The following is a 19,195-nucleotide window of genomic DNA, read 5'->3' as shown; positions in this document are numbered from 1 at the left end:
TTCTCTATTAATGAAGAGCCTGACGATGACAACCAGCCAGGAGAGACTCTGTCGCCCGTGCAGAGTGCCCCCGGACATGCTGAGCCGGACCCCACCGACAGCGTACTCACTCACTCCGACACTACACTGGATGTATCCAAGAAATCGCCGGTCAGGTAATCCCCCGTCACCTCACCTATGCGGCAGTATCGTCTTCTCATGATCTGTAGCCATGATAGCTACGTTTCTTCTAGACATTCTTTGGCAAGTGGTTTTATTTCTGTCCTTTCAGCCAGAATCATGATCATTAATGTCCACACTGCAAGAATCTGTCACCGCATGTGTCTGGGATGCGGCATAGACGGATGGATAAATGACCCCGGGGTACAGTGTGGCCATACACATTAGATAAACCCACCGACTACCCTGGGATAGTAAGATTGTCTAATGTATATGGGGTCTCCCAACTCTCCCTTATGGCAGATGATGGGTGAAAGGAGGATCTGTTCTTGCCCAGGCTAATTAGGTGCCAGGAAGGTCTGGCAGCAGCTTGTTCCCCTCTCCCCATTGAAATAACTAGGTTGATCCAAGTATATATGTGCATAGCTGTCATCCAGTCACTGGGTAGATGTAAAGCCACATTATAGGAGTTGTTCATGACTTGTATAGTGATGGCCTTTTCTTAAAAAAGGTCTATGGTGGTCCGACACCAGACACCCCCATTAATCTGCAGTTTGCCCTTAGACCAGATATAGTGATCTTCTACTGCAGTTTAGATCTTATTGAAGTGAATGGGAGCTGAGCCGCAGAACCTGAGAGCGACCACTACAGGCACGGAGCTGTGATGTTTGGCTCCATACACACTGTACATCTGGACATATCGGGGGCAGTGGGGAGTGCAAGATGTCGGACCCCTCCAGATCTGATATTGATCTGTATAGTCCGTCAGCTTTTGCTCATCTCTATTGCTTTTAATCAAAGCTTGATATTCTTTAGTGCAAAGAAAAGTGTTGTAAACTTTGTAAAACATGTTTTTAGGTTGTCTGCGGAACAGATTCCAAAACCTCTTCAACCACTTCCTCCCAACATTCCTGTTTGGGCACGCCGGCTTAGGAATTGTGAGGTAAGATGGCAGCCTGACGATTGCGGTCATTCATGGTATGTATGTTTGGCCGTGTAATCTGCCTCTGCAGTAGATGTGCACTGCCATCATTCCGGTATGTCCGCTGTCCTATCTTCTAGTAACTTCCTCAGTGACATTGTCTCTTGTAATCGGGTCACTGCTTTCATTTTGCAAATGGCATCTGAAAAATAGAAGGTGTTCGATATTCTGCTTCTCCTTCCCGCCAGCTTTGATCCGTCTTCTCCACAGACTTCTTTCTAGAAGCAGCGCCCCTCTTATCTGTGGCTGGGTTTGGCGTTGCAGCCTAATGGAGTAACTCTGCCAACACTTCTTCTTTAATCCTGTACCACGGTCTTATTATGTGAATGACTGGTCAGATTTCTTGACTTTCCATCTTTTAGAAAATTGGGGACTCTTACCGCGGTTACTGCCTGAGCGAGGCGGAGCTGATGAATATTTTAGGTCTCCACAAGCAGCACACGATGAGTGTGTGGGGGACCCGACAATCACCGAGTCCAGCCAAGCCGGCCACTCGGCTAATGTGGAAGTCCCAGTATGTCCCCTATGATGGAATCCCCTTTATAAATGCAGGTACACGGTCTGTTCTTGTCTTGTGTGTTTGTTTGTTTTTTATTCGGATGGTTCTTGTTGCCTCTCCCAAAGGCTATGGACATCTTTGGGGGGCCGAACAAAAGCATGCTGTAGAAATTCAATGGTTGAAAATTAAATCCAATTTTAACATTTTAATTATTTTGAGATAAAAATGCATGTGTTTCAATAAAAAATAAATGCCCCTAAGGTCATAATCTTTGTTTTTCTGGCAGTCAGCACAGTAATGCTTGAAGTGCAGTCCCATACTGACGGCAGTACTAGACCATTAGGGCGCAGTCAGGCGGCCATATAAATCGGAATAAGATCGGAACGCAGCGCTTGGACTGGCCGGCGACTCTCCCGACCTGAGCCTGACAGCTTCATGTATTCCTTTGCAGCTGCCACGCTCTGTTCAGGAGAGCCGCCGGCCAGTCGGTGCATTGTGTTCCAATTTTGTTCTGATTTATATGGCCGTCTGACTGCGCCCTTATATTGTGACCACTTTTGTTTAATCCCCGAAGGAGGTCGGTCACTTTCTCTTCTGTTACAGCCAGGGCTGTGGAGTCGGTAAGCCAAACCACTGACTCAGACTCTGACTCTCCAATTTCCCTGACTCTGACCCCACCGCAATGGTCACTACTGAGCAGGTGCATAAAGTGCAGCACAGATTCCTCTCAACCAAAAGCTGAGACCCTTACATCAGGAACAGAACAGACATTTATGGGACATTTCATAACTTTCCCAAATTATGAAAACATTTACAGCACATCCTGCATTGTACTACTGTACCCAATTTATTATATGATTTAGGAGTCTGAGTTGATCCATTTTATACCGACTCCACCAAAATGGACTCTAACTCCACAGCCCTGGCAGCTTTCCTCATACACTGCCCAAGCACTTATGTCCATACAATGGCTGCCGGTGGAGGAGCCTGTGACCAGACCTGTCCGCCAGCCTCCTCTGATAGAGAGCAGCCTTCCTATGCGATATGTTTGACTAGCCGGGGTGCAACAATACATTTTAGGGGCTTACAGCAACACAATGGGGCAATGTGCAAAACTTACATATTCTGAAAGGGCTGCCCGAGCCTTATTTCAGGATACTATTAGTTAGGTATGGAAAAATGCCCTATAATCTAATAAGCTTTATGTCCATGAAATACAACTCGTCCGGCAAACACCAAGAAACAGAAAATATTATGGCTCCTGCAATGTGATGATAAAAATGTTTGATCAATAAGGCCAAATTGGGCCCCTCTTTAAAGGGAACCTGTCACCAGATAAACGCTATTAACTTGCAGATATGGGGTTAGTCTGCAGGTTAATAGCGTTCCTAACCTACCGACGCTCGTACTTAGCCGAACGCTTCAGGGAGAAAGTTTTATTCCCCGGGCAGCTTTCCAGTTTCAGTCACGGGGTGGTGCCGGCGCTGGTTCAGTCATGCACTGAGTGTACATAGTGGCGGCTGTAACCGCACCCCTGGCCCTGACTGACAGCCGGCCCCAATACAGAGTAAGTGTCAGTCAGGGCCGGGGGCGCAGTTACAGCTGGCGCTCTGTATTCTCACAGCGGTGACTGAACCGGCGCCGCCCCATGACTGAAACTGGAACGCTGACGGGGGGGGGAAGGGGATAAAATTAAAATGTGGACCAGCCACATCTGCAAGAGCATAAGACTCTCCTAGTTGTGTGCCCCAGCAGGAGATATGGAGGAGGACCAACATGTAGGTACACATTAAATAAATCTGTTGCAAATTTGTTTCCTTGTAGGAAGCAGAGCAATTGTAATGGAGTGCCAGTATGGACCAAGAAGAAAAGGATCACAGCCCAAGAAGGGTGGAGAGAGTGAAATCCCTGCTGGGCCACTGTATAAAGCAACATGTCCAGCAAGGTGGGTGCTCCATCCAATCGTTTGGCCATTGAACGGTGATAGAGTTGTAATGTTCTGCACCAGATTACATCCCGACACTGCCGGAGCTGATATCGGCTGATCGTGGAGGGGCCATTTTTCAGGACCACACTGATCTGTACCATCAGTATTATAATAGTAGATAACCGCTCTTAAGGCTTTGTGCACATGGAAAGTGTTTGCAGCTGAAAAATCTACTGCAAATACAGATCCGTTGGTAGGAGAAATCCTATGTAAAATCTGCGTGTTTTAATTGCATTTTTCCATGCGTTTTTTCCCCCATTCATTAAAACTCATCAAAAACGCTGAAAGAATTGACATACTGCAAATATAAAACTGCTTCAAATCTCTCCAAGGAAAAAATAAGAAACATGCATGAGATTTCAGAAATCTCATTCACTTTGCTGGGACAGTAAAATACTGTGCTGCAAATAACGCACTATGTGAGTAGGAATTATCTATTTCTAAGATCTACAGATCATCTGTACCCTGGAGTGTAACAAAGAGTGATATATGAGGACATTTATGTTATTTTAGGTGTCACTGTCGTTCTTTCTTCTTTAATGTCCATGATTGCTAGGCGGTGGGTGCAGCGGGGGGGCGGTCCTGTGCGGTCCGGTCTGATGGGTGTCGCAGGTCCGGGTCCGGCGCCTCCCATCTTTTTGCGATGCCGCCCTCCTGTTGCTTCATCGCTCCCCGGCATCGTTCTCCGGCGCAGGCGTACTTCTCTGTCCTGTTGAGGGCAGAGCAAGTTACTGCAGTGGCAGGCATCGGGAAAGGTCAGAGAGGCCCGGGGCCTGCGTACTGCAGTAACTTGCTCTGTCTTCAACAGGGCAGACAAAGTACGCTGCACCGGAGTGTGATGCCGGGGAGCGATGAAGCAACAGGAGGGGGGCGGCATCGTAAGAAGATGGGAGGCGCCAGACCCGGACCTGCGACACCCATCAGACCGGACCGCACAGGACTGCCCCCAGGTGACTATAATAAAGATTATTTTTCTTATCTTTCAGGTCAGACCTAGGGCTTAAGGTACCGTCACAGTGAGCGACGCTGCAGCGATACCGACAACGATGTCGATCGCTGCAGCGTCGCTGTTTGGTCGCTGGAGAGCTGTCACACAGACAGCTCTCCAGCGACCAACGATGCCGGTAACCAGGGTAAACATCGGGTTACTAAGCGCAGGGCCGCGCTTAGTAACCCGATGTTTACCCTGGTTACCAGCGTAAAAGTTAAAAAAAACAAACACTACATACTTACCTTCCGCTTTCTGTCCCCCGGCGTTCTGCTTCTCTGCACTGTGTAAGCACAGCGGCCGGAAAGCACAGCGGTGACGTCCCCGCTGTGCTTTCCGGCTGGCCGGCGCTCACAGCCAGTGCAGGAAAGCACAGCGCCGGGGACAGACAGCGGAAGGTAAGTATGTAGTGTTTGTTTTTTTAAATTTTACGCTGGTAACCAGGGTAAGCATCAGGTTACTAAGCGTGGCCCTGAGCTTAGTAACCCGATGTTTACCCTGATTACCAGTGAAGACATCGCTGAATCGGCATCACACACGCCGATTCAGCGATGTCTGCAGGGAGTCCAGCGACGAAATAAAGTTATGGACTTTCTGCAGCGACCAACGACATCACAGCAGGATCCTGATCGCTGCTGCCTGTCAAACTGAATGATATCGCTAGCCAGGACGCTGCAACGTCACGGATCGCTAGCGATATCGTTCAGTGTGAAGGTACCTTAATATACAGCATTACAAAATGCTGTAGATAAGCCCTGACAGGTGGTGGCCCTATCTTATGTCAGCCAAAACTGCTGACAGGTTCCCTTTAATCCTGATGCTTGATGTGTTAATATCTCTGCCTTGTTTATAAGACCAATAGGTTTAGCTCAGAGCAATATGGTCAGTCTGTGATAGAAAGTAAAGTTACTCACACAAACCTTCTTCTTTATAAGGATATATATAAAAAAAGTGAAGAAATTCCCTGCTTATCGAGTTCCTACAGATCCGAAGATTGACAAGAAGTTGATAAAACTGGAACAAGAAAAAGCATTTAACTTATTAAAAAAGGATTTGGAAGCAAATGAGGGTGTGCTAAGGTATGCTGACCCTCGCCCCTCTCTACACCCCAACGTCCCACGTTATATATTCTGTACATGCTAGCAACAATGTAAAAGGGGTTGTCCAGGACTTTAACACTGATGGCCTATCCTTAGTATAGGTCACAAATGTCTGATTGAGGGGATGGGGTACGAATCCCTTCACCCCGCCGATCAGCTGTTCCCAGAGTCGGTGACTGCAAGAACTGCTCAGTTACGCTGCAAATCAAATAGGGCGCAGATGTGCGGTACTTGGGCATGGCCACTATACAGTACACTAAGCTGTGTAGCCCCGTATCTGAGCAGTTCTGGCCGCTGCCGACACTGAGAGCCGCTAATCGTCGGGGGTGCCTGGTGTTGCAGCCATACCAATCAGACATTGATAACCTATCCTAAGGATAGGCCATGAATGTTAAAGACTACCCCTTTAATGTAACCATAAAGGTACATGCGAATTTGTGCACAGAATGATGGGGTGGAATGTTAAAATATCAAACTTGTAAATATCTTTTTTTTACTATTATGACTTTTCTATAGTTACAGTACTAGATGTAAGGCCGGGGTCCGAGTATCCCTGCCGATAGTCGCAAAAATGTTCTCTGTACGGTCATCCATGTTTAATGCGGTTCCAATGCGATTATTTTCTCGCACCTATGTATCCGTATTACATGCGTACGGCTTTACTTTTCTCACTGACTTTCCCCATTGAATTAAAAAATTGCTCAATGGGCTGAAATGAGGAAAATGTGTGCATATTTGTCACAACCTACACAGATCGTCCGTGTGGTGTCCGAGATTTGCTCGCACCCATAGACTTGCATTGGCGAGTCTCGGGCGATACATGTGTACAATCGCAGCATGCTACGATTTTACATGCACGTCGAGTACGCCTGAGAAAAAAATACGGTGATGTGAGCTGCCCCATTGATTAACACTGGTCCGAGTGCTATGTGATGTTTACTCGAATAGCACTTGTCCATATTCTACGGTAGTGTGGCCCCAGCCTAAAAGAGATTTCTTTATCGCCTCTCATTGGGGGACACAGGAACCATGGGTGTATGCTGCTGCCACTAGGAGGCTGACACTATGCACAAAAAAAGTTAGCTCCTCCTCTGCAGTGTACACCCCACCGACTGGCATTATATGCTTCAGTTTAGCTTAGTGTCAGTAGGAGGTGGACACGGGTCTTTCATTAGACCCTTATCTACCTCAATGTGCGTCGTTTCTTTTCAGGTTTTTCCGGAGGGATACAGGGTGAACAGTCACACCTGTAGTCCCACAAGGCGGACTATGAGTACGGCGTGTACTGCCACCCCGTATCCTCATAGATCCTTCTCCAGGACCAAGATCCTAGCACACCAGCGTGCTTAGAAGTCCGGTCCTGGCTCCGTCCCCCACCCACTCGCCCACCAGAGCCTGTCGGTTGCGGAGACGAAGACGTCCATCACCAGCTCCATGGACGTCTCATCCCTTCCAGGTTAGTACCGGCGTGGGATGTTGGAGGTAAGTATTTCCCTCCTAGATCCACAAAGGGGGTGCCTTATTTCAGATGCAGGTCATCTTACCTGCAAGGCAGAGGTAAAGCCCTTTTTCTTCGAGCATTGGATCCATCTAATTCAGCCGCCGCACCGCTTCCGTGGCTGCGGCCGCCCTGTCCCCTGTTCCGGCGTGGCTGTTTTTTTCTGACAACCGTGCCGCTTCTTACTTAATGACCGCGCTGTTCCGGCCGCTCTATCAGCGGCCACCTTGCACCAGCGCGGCCTTCTCTGGCTGCCGCACCGCCTGCGGCTGCCCGGCTCCGGCCGCTGTATGCGGCGCTTCACGCTTTTCTTCAGTGCGGCGGTTTTGCTAAGCCGCCGCATCGCCGCGGGTCCCTGCAGCTGCGCTCCTCCGGCCGCGGTTTGCGGCCGTTCATCCTGTTTTCAGCGCGGCGGCTTGCACAAGCCGCCACACCGCCTTGGGCCTGCGGCGGCGCTGCTCCTGCTGCAGTGTGCGGCCGCTCAGCTGCCGGCCGCTTCCTTCCTCCGCGGCCTGTAAGGCTCCCTCTCCGGTCACCTATCTAATTTAGGCCCCGGCTTCTGCCCGGGCCTACTTCCGGTGCCGGACTCCGCCCCTTTCTTCTCTCATCGGGCGGGCTTTTCTCCCGCCCGACATTTTCACTGCGGCCCGCCTTCTCTCCGCCCACCGGCGCCATCTTGGGACTCCTTTACAGGAGTTCGAGGAGATGCATGAGTCCTCTCCTCCACAGACAGCTGTCGCCTCATCTCAGGAACCCATACCGCGGTCACATCCGCAGATCGGTCCAATATGCGGCAGGAGCCCATACCACCCTCCTGCCTAAAGGACTTCTTACCGGAGGCCGATTCCATCAAGCCGAACAGCGTCCTCCGGATTCCGTTTTTCGTCTACCGTGAGTAGCTCTGCACTGCAGACTCACTCCTCTCTGACCCCCTCTCCTCCCCCCCCCCGTCCCCTAACCACCCTGGCAAAAGGGGGCCGCTCTCGTCTTTCTACTCCTGCAGCAACCCGATTGTGCCCACCGCCCAGGATCCCCCGGCTGCTCCGCTCGAGAGCGATGCTCCCACCCCTGGCTGGGTTTTTCTCTGTCACAATCGGCGGCGGATCTGACACGGGTGTCTCAAACTCTGGTGTCCGTGCTGGACCGATTTCCCCTGCAGGCCCCCGCAGTAGCTAGCGGGTCGCAGGAAGCTCCGTCCGAGCCCTCCATTGCTAACCGCAAAAGGTCCAGACAGGAGCGCCGGTCTGAGTCCTCTTCACGCTCCATCTCACCACACGGTCTTTCTCGGCGGTCGACCTCCCCTCGGTCCTCTCCCGAGTCAGGCGAGGCGCTCTCTGATGCGCCCTCGGAGGATATTTCGGAGCTGGATTCGAACCAAATCGCTACCATGAGGGATATGGTTCAGAATCTCATTGGAGCGATAAATCAAACCTGTGGCATCAAGGAGTCCGCTACGGAACCCGCAGATCAGGCGGTTTACTTCAGACGGACTAAACCACCTTCCAAGTTTTTTTTCTTTCCTCATCCGGAGTTCGAGGAGATTATGACCCAGAGAAAGGGAGAACCCGACCAGACGCTTTCAGAGAGGAAAGCAACTTGGCGTTTTATATCCCCTTTCTCCGGAGCTCACCACTATCGGACGGCTTTCCCTTCGGTGGATCCTCCGGTTTCCAGACTGTCCACCAGCACAGTCCTTCCACGTTCCGGCGGAGCATCTCTGAAGGATTCTAACGATAGTCATAGAATCTTTCGCGAAGTCAGCCTTTCAAGCGGCCTCAGCTAGTCTTTGCCCGGCCTTTGCTTCCACTTGGGTTTCAAGATCCATATCCAAGTGGGCCAAACAACTCCATCAGGGCATTCTGGACGGGGCTCCACCCGGACAGCTGGCGGAACTTGCCAATGAGATTTTTGACGCAGGTGAATATCTGGTCTCCGCCTCCCTGGATGCGACCGTTTGGCTTATGGCCTGGCTGGCGGATTGTCCTCTAAAAAAGGTCCCTTACCAGCCTGCCTTTTCAGGGGTCTCGTCTCTTTGGTTCTAAGCTCGACCAATTCATCAAGGACGCCACCGGGGGGCACAAGTTCTCTTTTTCCCCAGGCCAAACCTCGTCGTCTTCCCCCTAGACGACAGAGGTCACAGGCACGTCAGGAGAAGAAGACAGTATCCTTTAGGCCCACTCCTTCCTGGCGTCCTCGCTACTCCCGGGGTAGATCCTCCAGACCCAGGACTGGAAGGTCCACCTCGGCATGACTCTCGGCAAGACCCCAACCCACCTCCCAGGCTGGGCGGCCGTCTCCTCTTCTTCAGGGACGTCTGGAACTCCTCAGTAGAGGACGCATGAGTCAGGGAAGTTGTATCCTCAGAATACAAGATAGTGTTCGTTTCACTTCCCCGGGTTCGCTTCTTCGAATCCCGACCTCCAAGAGACTCCACTCTAGTTCCGGGCTTCTTCGCGCCCATCGCTTCTTTTCTCAAAGCCGGGGTAATCGTTCCCGTTCCAGAAAAAGAACGGTTCAGAGGTTTCTATTCAAACCTTTTTTGTGGTACCGAAAAAAGACGGCAAGGTGCGTCCCATTCTGGATCTCAAATTACTGAACAGGAGAGTTAGTCGAAAGCACTTCAGGATGGAATCCCTTCGTTCAGTAATTGCTTTCATGGAGGCTCAGGAATTTCTGTGTTCCATAGATATTCAGGACGCCTACCTCCATGTCCCGATGTTCCCAGGACATCACCGATTCCTGCGCTTTGCGGTGCTCCAGGACCACTTTCAGTTCGTCGCCCTGCTGTTCGGTCTTGCAACCGCTTCAATAGTTTTCACGAAGATCATGGCGGCGCTGATGGTTTTCTTGAGGGTCAGAGGCCTGGTTCTGTTTCCATACCTCGACGACATCCTCATCAAGGCTCCGTCCTTTTCTCACGAAAGCCTATCCATCGTTCTCGACACCCTAGCCCGTTTCGGGTGACTGGTCAACCGGTAGAAGTCCTGCCTTATACCTTATCAGCGCATCATCTTTCTGGGCATGCTCTTTGACACTCGTCAGACCAAAGTCTTTCTTCCCAAAGACAAGAGATCCATCCTTCGTCGGGACATACGCTTGCTCCAGGGTCCTCGGCCTCCCTCCTTCCGTTCAGCCATGAAGGTTATGGGGAGGATGGTAGCAACATTGGAAGCGATTCCCTTCGCCCAATTTCATTCACGACCCCTTCAACAAGTCATCCTGTCTCAGTGGGACAGGTCGATCTTCTCCCTGGATCGTCCAAACCGACTCTCTTTCTCCGGATCAAGCGGTCTCTCAAATGGTGGCCGATGCCACCTCTCATCTCCCACGACAGGTCCTTCCTTCCAGTTTCCTGGCAGGTGGTGACAATGGATGCTAGCCTGCTCGGCTGGGGTGCAGTATTTCGCCACCTTACTGTTCAGGGCCGTTGGTCGGCACAGGAGTCATCTCTGCCGATCAATCTCCTCGGGATTCGGGCCATTTTCTGTCCCTCCGTCACTGGGAAAGGATTCTCAGGGGCCTTCCAATTCGAATCCAGACAGACTACGCCACGGCTGTGGCTTATGTCAATCTTCAGGGGGGGACTCGGAGCTCCTTAGCCCTGGCCGAGGTATCCAAGATCCTCCTCTGGGCAGAAGCAACAGTTCTGGTGATATCCGCGGGGCATATCCCCGTCGTGGACTATTGGGCCGCCGACTTCCTCAGCCGCGAGGGCCTCGCGGCAGGTGTATGGTCTTTGCCCCAGGTAGTCTTCCATCAGATTTGTCTTCGATGGGGGACTCCGGATGTGGATCTCACGGTGTCTCGTACGAACAGGAAGGTCCCTCAGTTCGTCTCCAGGTCTTGAGATCCTCGGGCAGTGGGCATCGACGATCTGGCCTTTCCTTGGTCACAGTTCGGGCTGCCCTACCTGTTCCCACCCCTTCCATTACTTCCCAAACTGTTGAAGAAGATCATAGCGGAAGAGGTGCTGGTCATTCTGATCGCCCCGGATTGGCCCAGGAGAGCTTGGTTCGCGGAGCTCGTCAATGTTCTCGCGGACGCTCCCTGGCGCCTTCCAGACAGGCCCGATCTGCTGTCTCAGGGTCCGATCTGCCACCCGAGTTCTCGGTCGCTCAGTTTAACGGCGTGACTGTTGAGACCGCAGTTCTGAGAGCGTCCGGCTTTTCGGACCGGGTGATTCACACGATGATTCAGGCTCGGAAGTCTTCGTCTTCCAGGATCTACTATCGTACCTGGAAAGCTTACTTCCGTTGGTGCGAGTCCAACCGCATTTCATCTATGTCCTTTCCCCCGCCTTCCATTTTGGCTTTCCTTCAGGCAGGACTGGATTTGGGCCTGGCTCTTAGTTTCCTGAAGGGCCAGGTCTCGGCGTTCTCCATCCTTTTTCAGAAGACTTTAGCTTCCCGACCACAGGTTAAGACCTTCCTTCAAGGAGTGGCCCACGCTGTCCCTCTGTACAGGGCCCCTGTGGATTCATGGGATTTAAACCTGGTACTGGACGTTCTGAGGGTTCCCCCTTTTGAGCCCTCAGGGAGATTCCCATGTCAGTCCTATCTTCGAAGGTGGCCTTTCTTGTGGCCATCAATTCTATCCGCCGCGTTTCCGAGTTGACGGCCCTGTCTTGTCGTCCTCCGTTCTTGGTCATCCACCAGGACAAGGTGGTCCTCAGGCCTCCGCCTTCTTTCCTAAGGTGGTTTTCCACCTTCCACCTCAACAAGGACATTGTTCTACCTTCCTTTTGTCCAGCTCCCACTCATCCTCGGGAGCGATCTTTGAACAAGCTGGACCTCGTCAGGGCAGTGAGGATCTACCTGGATATAACGTCCACTTTCCGGAAGACGGATTCTCTTATCGTCATTCCTGATGGCCCGCGCAGAGGCCAACTGGCTTCTAAGGCGACTATTGCTCGCTGGATCAGAACGGCAATTCTGGAGGCTTTCCGGGTCAAGAACAGAGTGCTCCCTCCTGGGATCAAGGCTCACTCTACCCGGGCAGTTGGCGCCTCCTGGGCGGTGCACCACAGGGCTTCCGCCCTACAGCTTTGAAAAAGCGGCAACTTGGTCTTCCATCCACACGTTCGCCAAATTTTACGAGGTCCATACCTACGCTTCGGCGGACGCCAGCCTAGGCAGAATGATCTTGCAGGCGGCAGTGGTGAGTCCTCTGACCTGATGGAAGTCTGTTTTTCCCGCTCTAGGGACTGCTTTGGGACGTCCCATGGTTCCTGTGTCCCCCAATGAGAGGCGATAAAGAAAACAGGATTTTTGGTTGCTTACCGTAAAATCTGTTTCTTGGAGCCTCCATTGGGGGACACAGCTCCCTCCCAATGTTTCTCAGTTTCTGTTGTTCTATGTTCTATGACTGTTCTCACGTTTACAGTTGTCAAGTTTGCGGTTATGGTTTTTCAACCTTGTTGTTTTCTCCTACTGCTTTCTCACTAACTGAAGCGTATAATGCCAGTCGGTGGGGTGTACACTGCAGAGGAGGAGCTAACTTTTTTTGTGCATAGTGTCAGCCTCCTAGTGGCAGCAGCATACACCCATGGTTCCTGTGTCCCCCAATGGAGGCTCCAAGAAACAGATTTTACGGTAAGCAACCAAAAATCCTGTTTTTCGCTGGGTTATCCAATCTTTCAAAATTGATTGATTGGCTTTTCCCAAGGATAAGTCCTCCATTTGAGAACACTACACTGTGTGCAGAATTATTAGGCAAGTTGTATTTTAGAGGATTATTTTTATTATTGATCAACAACTATTTTCTCAATCAACCCAAAAGACTCATAAATATCAAAGCTTAATATTTTTGGAAGTTGTAGTGGTTTTTTTTAGATTTGGCTATCTTAGGAGGATGTTTGTTTGTGCAGGTAATTATTACTGTGCAGAATTATTAGGCAACTTAATAAAAACCAAATATATTCCCATCTCACTTGTTTATTTTCACCAGGTAAACCAATATAATGGCACAAAATTTAGAAATAAAAATTTCTGGCATGCAAAAATAATCTTTAATAATAATAATAATAATAATAATAATATTTATTTTTATATAGCACTAACATATTCCGCAGCGCTTTACAGGTTGCACACATTATCATCGCTGTCTCCTATGGGGCTCACAATCTAAATTCCCTATCAGTATGTCTTTGGAATGTGGGAGGAAACTGGAGAACCCGGAGGAAACCCACGCAAACACGGAGAGAACATACAAACTCTTTGCAGACGTTGTCCTTAGTGGAGTTTGAACCCAGGACTCCAGCGCTGCAAGGCTGCTGTGCTATCCACTGAGCCACCGTGCTGCCCAAAAACAAAAAGCCAAAAAATTAGTGACCACTATAGCCACCTTTCTTTATGATGACACTCAGCAGCCTCTATCCATAGATTCTGTCAGTTGCTTGATCTGTTTACGATCAACATTGCGTGCAGCAGCCACCACAGCCTCCAGACACTGTTCCGAGAGGTGGACTGTTTCCCTCCCTGTAGATCTCACATTTTATTATGAGGGACCACCGGTTCTCTATGGGATTCAGATCAGGTGACAAGGGGGCCATGTCATCATTTTATTCTTCTTTGAGACCTTTACTGGCCAGCCATGCTGTGGAGTAGTTGGAGGCATGTGATGGAGCATTGTCCTGCATGAAAATCATGTTTTCTTGAACGATACTGACTTCTTCCTGTACCAATGCTTGAAGAGGTTGTCTTTCAGAAACTGGCAGTAGGTCTGGGAGTTGAGCTTCACTCCATCCTCAACCCGAAAAGGTCCCACAAGTTCATCTTTGATGGTACCAGCCCATACCAGTACCCCACCTCCACCTTGCTGGCGTCTGAGTCGGAGTGGAGCTCTCTGCCCTTTACTGATCCAGCCTCTGGTCCATCCATCTGGCCCATCAAGAGTCACTCTCATTTCATCAGTCCATAAAACCTTTGAAAAGTCAGGCTTAAGATATTTCTTGGCCCAGTCTTGACGTTTTATCTTATGTTTCATGTAGTTTTTCAGCCTTCCTTACCTTGGCCATGTCCCTGAGTATCGCACACCTTGTGCGTTTTGTTACTCCAGTAACGTTGCAGCTCTGAAATGTGGCAACACTGGTGGCAAATGGCATCTTGGCAGCTTCACGCTTCTTGCGACCCTGTTGGCTATTTGCCATGAAACACTTGATTGTTCGGTGATCACGCTTCAAAAGTTTGGCAATTTCAAGACTGGTGCATCCCTCTGCAAGACATCTCACAATTTTGGACTTTTCAGAGCCCGTCAAATCTCTCTTTTGACCCATTTTGCCAAAGGAAAGGAAGTTGCCTAATAATTAAGCACACCTTATATAGGGTATTGATGTCATTAGACAACACCCTTCCTCTTTTGTTAAATAAAAAAGCCCAATTTGATCAGTAACCATCCTGGCTTCATTAATCCGCGATATAACCTATATAGGTGAGAACTAACCGCTTTTCTGTCTCTTTTGTGGCGCAGATGGTACGTCCAGCTACCCGATCAGGAGGCGCATCAGTACCACAATCTGGATGCAGGTTGTTTCTCTTCTTCACCGAGCCCATTTCAGCCACCTAATGAGGAAGACGATGAGATGATTTGTGATGAATCTGCCCTGTCCTCTCGTCTGCATCCTTACGTAGCAGAAAAAATCCGGGAATTGGTGGCCAGAGGCATTGACGAGGTTTACGCTGTCAGAAAGCAGCTGAGGTATAGAAACAACTAATACTTACTGATGAACTGGACGCCAGGACATTGGATATAGATTTATAATCGTTTGGTTCATTACAATGTATCATATTCCATTTCTTAGAGTTTCCATAGTGTCTATATCGGGTACCAGATATTTCTCCACCCTGAGCCAAACGGTATAATTGTCCTTAGCCCATTGTTTTGATATTATAGTTATCATATTTGGGCATGTTAATCAAGCAAAATGCACCAAAAATCTTTCATGACTTTTTTACTATATTTATATACTAGGCACTGGGTGTCTTCTCAGTAAACTTCTGTATTATTTATAGCACATAGAAAAAAATATGCAATGTTTTGGCCACAGTTTCTTAAAGGGACGTTGTTGGCAGGTTTTTGCTACCTCATTTAAGAGCAGCATGATGTAGACGAAGAGAAGCTGAATCCAACGATGTATCACTTAGATTACTGGGTGCAACCGTTCTGATACAATCAGAGCTTTTTAGATGTAGAATGAATCAGAGCTGAGAAAGCTAACCCCGCCCACACAACAGCTAGCCCCGCCCACACCAGGCTCTGTATATGCAATGTGCATAGACAGTGAGCTGCTCATCAGAAGAGGGGGCGTTGTTGGACCAGGAGGAACGTGCTGCTGTGTCCCAGCAACGATAAGCTACTGGTGCTAAAACAATCAGTTGCAAGCAAACAAAACCATGGAGCTTGATGAGAGATATAGCTGAAATCTGGGTTTTAACCCCTACAGCATACAGTCTTCAGGTTACATAGCAAAAACCTGCTGACATATTCCCTTTAAGCCATGTCAAGAGAGAGATTACATACCATACATGACTTGATAAAGGCAATCTGTGGCCGGGAGACCTCTGGTGCCTTTGATATTTTTACTTTGGGATTCTTGGCAATATTATGAAAATCTGAAGGAGCCGTGCATGGGATTCCATGACTCGACCTGCACTAAATTTATGATATGATTTATACCTTGTTTGACAAGGGGTCGTCACCTTGGTGAAAAGGGGTGTGGTTTATCAAGGAAACGCAGTGACTTAACATGCAAAACAATGCGCCCAAATTGTGGCACACAGTAAGCCAACTAATCGGTGGTGGAAATTTGGACTAGACAGTCTTAAAATTTGGCATATTTATTATTATAATATTTATTGTTATAGCGCCATTTATTCCATGGCGCTTTACATGTGAGGAGGGCTATACATAATAAAAACAAGTACAATAATCTTAAACAATACAAGTCATAACTGGTACAGGAGGAGTGAGGACCCTGCCCGCGAGGGCTCACAATCTACAAGGGATGGGTGAGAATACAGTAGGTGAGGGTAGAGATGGTCATGCAGCGGATTGGTCGATCGGTGATTACTGCAGGTTATAGGCTTGTCGGAAGTGGTGGGTCTTCAGGTTCTTTTTGAAGGTTTCGATGGTAGGTGAGAGACTGATGTGTTGTGGTAGAGGGTTCCAGAGTAGGGGTGATACGCAAGAGAAATCTTGTATACGATTGTGGGAAAAGGAGATAAGAGGGGAGTAGAGTAGGAGATCTTGTGAGGATCAGAGGTTGCGTGTAGGTAAGTACCGGGAGACGAGGTCACAGATGTATGGAGGAGGCAGGTTGCGAATGGCTTTGTACGTCATTGTTAGGCCTTTGTAGTGGAGTCTGTGGGTAATAGTGAGCCAGTGAAGGGATTGACAGAGGCGAGAGGCCGGGGAATAGCGGGGGGGACAGGTGGATTAGTCGGGCAGCAGAGTTTAGAATAGATTGGAGGGGTGCAAGAGTGTTAGAGGGGAGGCCACAGAGCAGGAGGTTGCAGTAGTCGAGGCGGGAGATGATGAGGGCATGGACTAGGGTTTTTGCAGATTCTTGTTTTTAGGAATGTATGGATTCATGAAATATTTTTGAGTTGAAATCGGCAGGAAGTGGAAAGGGCTTGGATATGTGGTTTGAAGGAGAGATCAGCGTCAAGGATTACCCACTCCGATAAAGTCTGAAGACTGTCTAGTGTAAGAATATGCCCCATTAATTCTTATTATTCTATTTCTTCACTTTAGGAAATTTGTGGAACGAGAACTCTTCAAACCAGATGAAATCCCAGAACGGCATAATTTGTCCTACTTCCCGACTGTAAATGACCTGAAGAACCACATCCACGAGGCACAAAAAGCCCTGGGAAATGGAGAACTCGTCTATGACCAGGAGACTATTCCCAGACCAGTACGTGAGCTTACTAGAAATGTATAGATTTTTAAATGGATTTCCTTAAAAAACAAACAAAAAAGATGGAAGCATAAGTACAGCCAAACCACATACAAAAATATAGACCGTGGGAAAAGCATGCCGCCTATTGCTGATGGCTCAGTTTATGTAACAAATATAAAAGCTTCAATAATGTGTGGGCTATGTACAATGTAATTGTTTCTTTTTTAAAAAGTAATGTCCTAACAGACAAACATTTTTTTGTTTTATTTTAATTTCTTTTATGCTTATATTTGTGATCGAAAGTCTAAGCTTTAACGTTAGATGATTACTAGCGTGGTGGAGCTACAATCTGGAGAGCGCTGTGCCCGTCTGGCTCTTGCTGCCCTTCTTTTAACTTGACTTAGAAAAGCCAATATGTGATCACTAATGTCTTTAAAGGGAATCTGTCATGATATAGGGGCAGAATCCCTGATTCCATCGAAGTATCAGTTACTAGGTTCGCTGCTGCAGTTTTGATACAATCCCCATTTTATCTGCTGCAGATCTATTCATTCTCTGAATTCTGAGCGCTGCATAACACCTATGATTGGCTGGCTGCTTTCTGTGTTTACTGTGCATAGGCAGAAATCTGCCAATCATTTGTGGGGGCTGGGTTACAGAGCTCATGAATATGGAGGACTACATGGCAGCAGGTTTACTAATCCTCTAGTGATAATCTCCTGCTGATAAATCTGTAAGTGACACATCGCTAGAATCAGGGTCTCCGTCTCTACATTATGCTGCTATCAGATTAGGTTTCCAAACCCTGGTGACAGATTCCTTTTAAGACTAGGGATAAGCCCTCATATAGATGTTGGGGCACACAATATCCCCACTTCTGTAGTGGCCTGTCTGTGGTGCTGTCCCCTTTATCCTTTTTCCATATGTGATGTATTTTATATGTTATAAATGTATTAATCTACACAATCATATTCTTAAAGCTTCAGTGGAGTACTGACAGTGGGAATGTTCTCAATGAAATGGTTACGGTGACATTTGAATCCTCCTCTCATGAAGGTATGCCATGATTTTTATTATTTGGTTGCACTTTTCTGTGCTGCACATAATGGGAAAGGTTTTATAATGTTTAGCATAATTGGGAAAGCACAGGAGGACAAAGAATAGTCACTGGTCAGCCAGCTTCTGGACGGTTACCAATTACCGTAGATTAAATTTCTATTTTTTTAAACTTCAGTTTATTCCAGTAATATTTAATATCCGTACAGAAGACAATATATTTGACTTTTATTTATATATATTATCAGGAGTGATGGCTCTACTTTTTAATATACACATCTGATTCTTCTGCTCTTAAAGATGCACTGTGTACTTACAATTGCTCATTTTGTCTTTCTACCTTGCTAATTCGTCTCTTTGCTCTATGTAGAAACAGGAAGTCTCTTGTCCCTGCATTTATCATTCCCCTCTACAACTCCTGACCCAGCTGCTCCCTTTTTCCTCTGCCAGGGAATTTTGCAGTGACTGATCAGCCGTGCAGGGAAAATTGGCGTCCTGTTTCTACATAGAGCTTAGGCAGGGTTCACATTAGCGGTTTTTTACGCAGCATAGGCCTGTGTACTGTCCGCATGCGTCTTGCGTACCTATCTTTAAAATTGTGTACGCAGGGACATGTGTTGGCATCAGTTTGTATGTGGATGCCTCCCCGTGCGTTGTTTCGCGGTATCTGGCGAACGCAACATGTGGATGAGTGCGGATGAGTGCGTATAAACAACGCATTACTGTCTGTGGGAATGCATTGGTACGCAAGAACATGTACACGCATGCGTTCGATGCGCTTGTGTACTTCGGACTACGCAAATCCGGGAACTGATTGAGACATGCCCTCCTGGAAATATCAAACGCATGCGCATAAACAACGCAAATGCAGGCAAAAACGCATACAAACACATGTTTTTTTTTTGCGTCATGGGTAAGCATGCGTTTAAATGCGTTTTGGCATGCGTTTGCGCATGCAGATGATACGCTGCGCACAGATACGCTAATGTGAACTTAGAAGGATTCAGCTAGACCGTTTTTAATCACAT

General features: G+C 48.3%; 1 protein-coding gene across 4 annotated transcripts in view; it reads left to right on the top strand.

Moving 5' to 3' along the window:
• The window catches only part of CARF (calcium responsive transcription factor), a 57,757-nt gene that overhangs the window by 33,557 nt on the left and 5,005 nt on the right, over positions 1 to 19,195 (top strand). For 3 of the 4 annotated variants that reach the window (XM_069733559.1, XM_069733558.1, XM_069733560.1), the window contains exons 5-12: positions 17 to 155; positions 1,018 to 1,102; positions 1,504 to 1,693; positions 3,465 to 3,585; positions 5,551 to 5,694; positions 14,681 to 14,908; positions 16,964 to 17,126; positions 18,092 to 18,167. In XM_069733559.1, the coding sequence (XP_069589660.1) occupies positions 17 to 155; positions 1,018 to 1,102; positions 1,504 to 1,693; positions 3,465 to 3,585; positions 5,551 to 5,694; positions 14,681 to 14,908; positions 16,964 to 17,126; positions 18,092 to 18,167 (1,146 nt within the window). The remainder of the gene's footprint in view (positions 1 to 16; positions 156 to 1,017; positions 1,103 to 1,503; positions 1,694 to 3,464; positions 3,586 to 5,550; positions 5,695 to 14,680; positions 14,909 to 16,963; positions 17,127 to 18,091; positions 18,168 to 19,195) is intronic. The other variant, XM_069733561.1, reaches the window with a different exon arrangement.

Source organism: Ranitomeya imitator, chromosome 7 (genome assembly GCF_032444005.1).
Source record: "Ranitomeya imitator isolate aRanImi1 chromosome 7, aRanImi1.pri, whole genome shotgun sequence".
In the NCBI taxonomy this organism is placed as follows: Eukaryota; Metazoa; Chordata; class Amphibia; order Anura; family Dendrobatidae; genus Ranitomeya; species Ranitomeya imitator.
Note: the sequence above shows the minus strand (reverse complement) of the source record. Positions and strands in the feature narration are given on the sequence as shown.